Genomic DNA, 8739 nt, shown 5'->3' with positions numbered 1-8739 from the left:
GGATGGATGAACATTGAAAAGCTTGTTTGTAGGTCAGAGGACAACACAAGGAAGTGAGTTCTCTCCCTCCACCATGTGGGTTTCAGGTATCAAACTCAGTCATCAGGCTTTGTAGCAAGCCCCTGTCCCCATTAAGCCATCTCACCAGCCCTAGCCTCGAACTTTTGATCCTTTGGTCTCAGCCTCTGAAGTGCTTGGAATACAAGTGTGTACTTTTTTTTTTCTGTGCTAATCTCTGCCACCCTGAATTGAGGGCATTAGAAAAACAGCTCAGTTACAGGGCTGGGTGAGCCTCAGCTGTTAAAGTGCTTGCCTAGCATACACAAAGCCCTGAGTTTAATCCCTTAGCACCACACATAAAATTGGGCAAAGCATATGCCTACGATTCCTAGCAGTTATGAGGTGGAGTAGAGGCCTGAGTATAGTTCATGGGCATCCTTGGCTATATAGTGAGTTTAAGAAGAACCGCATGGGGCAATTGAGACCGTCTAAAAAAAAAAAAAGCCCAGCTATATATAGTCTGGATTCCAAAATGGACTCTAAAGCTTTCAGAGATTGAATGCTCAGTCTGTTTCCTTTCTTGGGAATTGACTCCAGAGCCTAGCAAGTATTCTACTACTTGTGTTACATCCCTAGTCCCAGGTCATATTTTTTTTTACCTTTTTTTTTTTAATAGATATGTGCAAGAAGCCAAAGAAGCAGCTAAAAATAGAGATCTGGAAGAAGCATTGAAACTTTTCAATTTGGCAAAGGACATTTTTCCCACCAAGAAGGTGCTGAGCAGAATCCAAAAACTGCAGGAAGCTTTGGAGCAGTTGGCAGAAGAAGAAGAAGACGACGACGATGGTGATGAATTTACAGATGTGTGCAACTCTGGCTTGCTGCTTTATCGAGAGCTGTATGAGAAACTCTTTGAGCACCAGAAGGAAGGCATCGCCTTTCTCTATAGCCTGTATAAGGATGGAAGGAAAGGGGGCATCTTAGCAGATGATATGGGATTGGGAAAGACTGTTCAGATCATTGCTTTCCTGTCTGGTATGTTTGATGCTTCACTTGTGAATCACGTGCTATTGATCATGCCAACCAATCTCATTAATACATGGGTCAAAGAATTTGCCAAGTGGACTCCAGGAATGAGAGTCAAAACCTTTCATGGCTCCAGCAAGGAGGAACGTACTAGAAGCCTGACACGGGTTCAACGAAGGAATGGCGTCATTATCACTACCTACCAAATGTTAATCAATAATTGTCAGCAACTTGCAAGCTTTAATGGACAAGCGTTTGTATGGGACTATATCATCTTGGATGAAGCCCATAAGATCAAAAGTGCCACTACCAAGTCAGCAATATGTGTTCGTGTTGTACCTGCAAATAATCGCATCCTCCTCACGGGAACTCCAGTCCAGAATAATTTGCAAGAACTGTGGTCCTTATTTGATTTTGCTTGCCAAGGCTCCTTGTTAGGAACATTAAAGACTTTTAAAATGGAGTATGAAAATCCTATTATCAGAGCAAGAGAGAAGGATGCTACCCCTGGGGAAAAAGCCTTGGGATTTAAGATCGCTGAAAACTTAATGGAAATCATAAAACCCTATTTTCTCAGGAGAACCAAAGAAGAGGTGCTGATGAAAAAGGCAGACAACCCAGAGGCCAGACTCAGCAAAAAGAATCCAAGTGTTGAAGACATGTGTGAGATGTTTTCCCGCACCAGGAAAAATGATTTCATTGTTTGGATCCGTCTTGTGCCTTTACAAGAGGAAATTTATAGAAAGTTTGTGTCTTTGGATCACATCAAGGAGTTGTTGGTGCAGACACGCTCACCTCTGGCTGAGCTGGGTGTCTTAAAGAAGCTCTGTGACCACCCTAGGCTGCTATCTGCACGAGCTTGTAATTTGCTGAATCTAGGAACTGCCAGATCCTCTGCTCTGGATGAAAATGAGCAAGAAGATGCCTCAGATATGGATAGCATTGATCACTTAACGGACAATACACTGATGCAAGAGTCCGGAAAAATGATATTCTTAATGTCCCTGCTAGAGAGACTTCAAGATGAAGGACATCAAACTCTGGTGTTCTCTCAGTCGAGACAAATTCTTAACATCATTGAGCGTCTCTTAAAGAATAAGTGCTTTAAGACGTTGCGAATTGATGGCACTATTACTCATCTTTCAGAACGAGAAAGAAGAATTAAGTTATTCCAGCAAAATAAAGAATACTCTGTTTTTCTACTTACCACTCAAGTTGGTGGTGTTGGCCTAACTTTAACTGCAGCGACTAGAGTGGTCATTTTTGACCCTAGCTGGAACCCTGCAACTGATGCTCAAGCTGTGGATAGAGTTTATCGAATTGGACAAAAAGAGAATGTTGTGGTTTATCGGCTCATCACTTGTGGAACTGTAGAAGAAAAGATATACAGGAAACAGGTTTTCAAGGACTCCTTAATCAGACAAAGTACTGGTGATAAGAAGAATCCATTCCGGTATTTCACCAAACAAGACTTAAGAGAGCTCTTCGCCATCGGGGATCTGTATAACTCTGCAACCCAGATGCAGCTTCAGTCTCTGCATGCCGCTCAGCGGCGATCTGATGAGAGACTAGATGAACATATTGCATATCTGCACTCGCTGGGCATAGCAGGAATCTCAGACCATGATTTGATGTTCACCCGTGATCTGTCTGTTAAAGAAGAGCTGGCCTTGCTAGAAGACTCTCAGTATATTAAACAGAGAGTTCAGAAAGCTCAACTCCTCGTTGAATCTGAGTCTCAAAATACAATGGAAAGACAAAGAACTGGCAGCAAGGAGGCCTGGCTTAAACCACAGGAATTTCCTTCACAACAGAAGAAGAAACGTCCTGAATTGAATAAGCCCCACCAGCCTCGACCTTCCCCTCTTCTGACTATTCCTACCCAGGTAGAAGCTATCAGTTCTCAAATGGCTGTTATAAACATTTCTGATCAGTCCGCAGAGAGTGAGCCCCCAGAGGCACGTGATGTTACTTTGCTGCAAGGTACTCGGCACCACTACGAAAGTACGTTTGATGCTGGTACTGTAGCTACTTCACCCCAGGGGGCTGGAAGTACAGGAGGAGTTTGGACTGACTCTTTATCGGGACCTGCAAAAGATTTTGCAGCTGAAAATGAAGCTGAGCAGGAGGCATTACAAGCATTGCCTAGGCAAGAGGCCCTGCCAGAGAACCTCCTGGGAAGCTTTAATGATTTACCTAGACAATTCAGCAAGGCTGATCTTGGGCCAAATTTAGATCTACAGGATAGTGTGGTTTTATGTCAGCACAGTCCCACAGCAAATGGAAATCAAAACATAGACTCAGATGTACCCGTCGTTGAAATATCTGATGACTTGTCAGCATCCCCTAGTGCACTGCAGGGTGCTCAGGCGATCGAGGCCCAGTCGGAAGTGAGGCCGCAGTTGGAGTTGGAAGAGGACCCTCTAGGATCACCACCACAGTATGCATGTGATTTCAATCTTCTCCTGGAAGACTCTGCAGACACGAGACAGAATCTCTCCAGCAAGTTTTTGGAAGATGTTGAGAAAGAAAATAGCTTGCAGAGTCCTGCAGCTGACTCCGGGGCAGAGTCAGCACTTAATCTCAGTAAGGAAGAACAAGTGATTAGTGTGAAAAAGAGAAACAAAGCTAGAAGGATCCTCTCAGATGATGAAGATGAAGAAGAAGCTTTTAAAAGTCCTTTCGGCACAAGTTCATTTAGCCTGTCTCCCTTTCCATTCTCATCTGTGAAACAATTTGATGCTTCAACTCCCCAAAATGACAACAACCCATCTGGAAGGTTCTTTTCACCTAAAATATCTGATAATGTGAACACGTCTTTAAATTCTAGGAGATCTCTAGCTTCTAGGAGGTCTCTGATCAATGTTGTTTTAGATGATGTGGAAGATATGGAAGAAGGGCTTGAAAATAACAGTGAGGAGGAGAGTGCTCCTGGTCTTTCAGAAGACAGCAGTGAAGAAGCCTCAGAATGCGCAGAAGAGGAACCTTCTGGGGAAACACTGGCTTCCGAAAACAAGCCCAGCAGCTTGCCTGTGTCTGAGCCTTGTTCTCTGGCCCTGCAGAGCTCTCTGGCCCCTCAGAGCTCTCCCTGTGCCCCTGGACCTTTGTCAAATGACCCTTCGGTTGATCCTCCCCAGGATCCAGCAGTGGAGGCTGCTAATGACTATGCAACTCTTGTAGCTCTTGGGAAAGAGTTGAAAGAGTGTGGGAAGATACAGGAGGCTCTCAACTGCTTACTTAAAGCACTTGACATAAAAAGTACAGATCCTGAGGTCATGCTCATGACCTTAAGTTTGTATAAGCAACTTAACAACTCTTGAGAACTTTATAGCCCATTTACTGTGTTTAAAATGAAACTGAAATACAAAGTAAGTTTTGTTCAGAAGTTCTTCCCATGAATATTGCATTTTTTTCTCTTTAGACATACTTTGCAAACTTCTGGAAGTGTTTTTGTTTTAAATTGATAGTTGTAAAGTTTTTGTGAAACTGTTCTATTTTTACTCTGAAATAGACTATCTTGTCTGTTAGCTCAGATCCGAAAATTAAAGCGGCTTTGTTCAAATGTTTTCTTTCCCATTCATTTTCTCCCACAAGGAGATAGGCAGATGTGTTAGGAGATGTAACGAGGATGCAGTGGTGAGGGCACCATGGTGGGCCAATGCCTGAGGAATTATGCAGTGCAACAGGTCTGCTATAAGAAAGGTTACCGTGGGAAGGGACAGGAGTGAGGACCAGGTGAAGGGGTAGAGATAGTAAGCCATGAGGGCAGGGTAGAGGCACCTAGGACAAAGAGATAGGAGCTGGACCAGGGATGGGGGAAAGCTGGGGACGGGGCATGTATTCCTTATATCAAGCACTGCAGCTGGCTGCGGCTGGTGATGACATAAGCAATTGCTAGGACCCCGAAGGAATCCCTGTATGCAAACAAGATGTATACAAAATCTCTTTAGTTCCAATAACCTCTAAGACATCCCCAGCAATGTGTTTGTACTTGCAGCTTAGCTGCACATAGTACCTTTAACTAGCATTCTTTAGCACTTGTACACTATCCTGGGGTCACTCTACCAACTGGTTATTCTTCGCTCACTGAGCATTGACTGCCTTTTTCTTTAAAGAAATTATGCTGTGGGTTTTTTTTTTTTAGACAAGGTCTCTATGTAGCCCTGGCTGGTCTGGAACTCACAGAGATCCACCTGCCTCTGCCTCTGCCTCTGCCTCTTGGGAGTTGGGAGTAAAGGTGTGCAACACTATGCCCCACTTATGTTGGTGTTTTGGTGCTATCGCAGCCCCTCTTTGGGTTGTAGACTAGATAACGGTTCAAAGCCAGGTGTGGACAGCCAAAGCTACACAGAGAAACCCTGTCTCAAAAACAAAACTAAATTTTTATTTACTCTCAGAAATAACCAAGTGCGGCATTGTTTATGCTGTCACCAAAGAACTAGTGTTTAGAAAGTGCCTACTTTCTATATATTGAGTATGTCACACAGGCCTGTTTAATCCTTACCATAACCTTTGTGGTGGAGGGTTTTTTGTATTTGAATTGAAACATCTAAAGGTTCAGTGTGACCCACCTATGATGAAACAAGACTTAACCTTGTACTGAATGAAAAGCAACTATATAACCCCAAGCTCTTCTTAATTTCATGTGACACCCAGTGCAGGGGTGGGAGTCCATACCAAAACAGTGTGGACACCACCCAGAGTTAGTGTGAGACTTAATTTTAGGCCTTGGTTCCACAAAGACTGTCTTCACAGGGTAGTGGAAAAGAATTTTCTCCCAGTGTGGGAGAACTAAACAATATCCCTTTTTCAAAGGTCCTAATGGCAAACCAAAGTACGATTCCCCCTGGGGGAACCAGTGATTTTCTGGGCTTACAGTGCATAGGTGAGGGGTTTTTTACTGGAAGCATGGGTGAACAAAAATAGTTACACTGGGAAAGTCCACCCAGCATGATGATCACTTCCCCTTGGCTGTGAAGATAGAGCCCCCTTCCCCTAATCCTTTCCAGCCTCTCCATGAAAGCCAGAGGCTACACACAACTAGAGCAGCTGTGAATATGTGGGTAAGGGTTCAGTGCCCCTCCGTGCCCCTCCTGTGAGGGAATGTCAACAAGCCCAGCTGTGATAATCTTTTGCAAGCAAATTGCAGAGATCTCACCAACACGCATACACGCTTGTGCACATGCACGCACACACACACACACACACACACACACACACACGTCTTAATAATAAAACTAACATTAAGGAGAACGTCGGTTGGTGTTGAATGGCTGCTGGGCCACCATATGCTATATTAAAGCAATACGTGTCCTGCAGATCAGAGTTAACTAACCTGAATTATACTTTTCATGTACTAATTCACCTACTAGATGCCCAAAGTTTTCAGCGCTCTAAGATTTGACTCCTCAGCGTTAATTTATGAGACACACTGGGGGGTCAATGTTAGTTTGGGAGAAATGGGACATAAGTTAAAAGAAGTTTGCATGAGGTCATCATTGAAAATTGATAACAAAGTGACTGCAGAACATATTGATACACACCTGATCTTTTCCTACAAACCCACACTGACAGTTCACAAAACATGAGGATTATTTTATACCTTTTAAAAAGAAAAAACAAAATATAAAACACTTATTCAGTCTTTCATAGGATTTTATTTTCTCCCTTCAACCATAATAATATGATATCCAAATTTTGTTTTAACTGGTGGGTCCGTAAACACAGGCTTTTCCATTCCACTTACAGGCAAGGCAAATGCTGCTTCTTGAAATGGTCCCACCATGGACCCTCTGGTCATCCAACCCAAGTCACCCTGAAAAGTCCAAAAGATACATGTTAGCAAGTGATAAAAAGAGAACATTTCTACTGTAGCTTTAGAGAGTTTTCCCAATATGACTACAATGGCTCACTGGGCTGCAATTATTCACTTGTGCTATGGAGGCGCTGACTCATGAGGGATAAACGGGAGGAGGAAGTCTAAGACTGGGTGGAGCATGAATACTCATAATACCACTGTATTTTAAAGTGATCTGTGAAAGATTGGTCATACCTACATTTAGAGATAGGTAACTCTGTGTCCTTGGTGCTTAGTTCTTGAAGGACATGTCTCACACAAGTTATATAATGTACTTTGAGCATATGCTCTCTTTCCCATCTCCCCTTCCATACTCCTTCCCCTCAACACAGATGATTTGTATGCAACTGCTCATAAATTAGACATTGGTGGACTAAGGATCAAACCTGGGGCTTCACACATTCCACACAAATGTTCTACCATTTAACTACATCCTTAGTCCCACAAGCTGGACATTTCTACTTTTTGAAACAAAGATATGGCTAAAATTAATGACAGGACATAGTTCTTCCTTTGGGATTTCCTTTTTGTTTTAGATTTTGAGATAGGGTTTCTCTGTGTAGCCTTGGCTGCCCAGGATTCACTTTGTAGACCAGGCCTGCCTCTGCCTCCCAGAGTAATGGGATTACAGGTGTGTGCCCCTATGTCCAGCTGTATTTCCTCTGTGAAGGAAACTTTTATTTGTTTTTTGTAGTGCTGGGGCTCATGCTCCTAGCATGACAACAGAACATTCAAATGCTAAAAAGTAACATACCCCTTGCCTGGCTTTATCTTCACTATATTGTGAGGCCACTTCACTGAATCTCATTCCAGACTTTAACTTTTCCATGGCTTCCATGATTTTGCCATGTTTTTCACATAGAATGTGTCTGACCTGCAATGGAAAAGTATGTCCAATTAGTACTTGGAGAGGAAAATGATTCTTTGTGTAGGAGTAACACCTAAATTATCCATGGTAACTACAAAACAACACATTAACTCAGTCATTGAACATTGCATAAGTTTGCCCAGTAGAGTGACTGCCAGCATCCCGTTTTTCTGAAAAAAGGTTCTCATATAGTCCAAGATGACCATGAACTCAATATTTAACTGAGGATGACCTTCAACTCCTGATCTTTCTATTTCTTCCAAGTTCCAGGACTACAGGAATATCCCACTCTATCCAGTTTCTCCCTTATAGAGACAGGAATCCTTCGGATTAACTATTGAAATCTGAGGTAAGATTGGGCTACAAAGAGTCCTTTGCCCACAAAATGGCTTCCCAATGAGTAGAGGTACACAGGAGCTATAAACACATCAAAAATGGGCCATAGAGTGTCAGTGAGCTGGCTCAGGAAGTAAAGGTACTTATTGCCAAGGCTGACAACTTGAGTTAGATCTCTAGAATTTAACATGGAAAAAAGGGAGCACCAACTCCCACAAATTGTCATCTGATCTTCACATATGGTTCATGGTATGCATGCATGGAACACATGGATATGCACACACACACACACAAACAAAATATATAAATAAAAAAATACCAGGGCTTGGATAGACAACCTTCTTTCTTTAAGACTGATTTGAAGTTATGCGATTATGTGGATGGGTTTGTCCATACCCATGCAAGTGCCTGCAGAGGCCAGAGCTATCCGATTCCCTGAACTGGAGTTATAGGCAGCAGCTGTGTGCCACCTGACATGGGTGCTGGGAACTGAATGCAGATCTCTCAAAAGAGCAATACATATCCTTAACTGCAGCGCCATCTCTCAAGCCCTTTTAAAATAAACTTATTCCTTTTATTGATTGTGTACATTTGTGTAAGGATGCATACTCATGAGGAGGTCAAGAGACAATTTCAATAGTTTTTTTTTTTT

General features: G+C 42.8%; 2 protein-coding genes across 2 annotated transcripts; one reads left to right on the top strand and one right to left on the bottom strand.

The window, feature by feature from the left end:
• Window positions 1-905: 905 nt before the first annotated feature.
• On the top strand, window positions 906-4355 carry Ercc6l (ERCC excision repair 6 like, spindle assembly checkpoint helicase). The gene has a single exon (XM_055599495.1). It carries the CDS (start codon window positions 993-995, stop codon window positions 4344-4346), a length of 3354 nt encoding a protein of 1117 aa, XP_055455470.1. The 5' UTR covers window positions 906-992; the 3' UTR covers window positions 4347-4355.
• Window positions 4356-6666: 2311 nt separating this feature from the next.
• On the bottom strand, window positions 6667-7792 carry LOC129670882 (peptidyl-prolyl cis-trans isomerase NIMA-interacting 4-like). Its single transcript, XM_055599496.1, has 2 exons — window positions 7638-7792; window positions 6667-6841 (listed from the first exon to the last, which is right to left on the bottom strand). The coding sequence occupies exons 1-2, from the start codon at window positions 7719-7721 to the stop codon at window positions 6683-6685; spliced, it is 243 nt and encodes an 80-aa protein (XP_055455471.1). The 5' UTR covers window positions 7722-7792; the 3' UTR covers window positions 6667-6682.
• Between the last annotated feature and the right edge of the window lie 947 nt (window positions 7793-8739).

This window comes from Psammomys obesus, unplaced genomic scaffold (assembly GCF_907164565.1).
Source record: "Psammomys obesus unplaced genomic scaffold, mPsaObe1.curated_primary_1811, whole genome shotgun sequence".
NCBI classification, from domain to species: Eukaryota; Metazoa; Chordata; class Mammalia; order Rodentia; family Muridae; genus Psammomys; species Psammomys obesus.
Note: the sequence above shows the minus strand (reverse complement) of the source record. Positions and strands in the feature narration are given on the sequence as shown.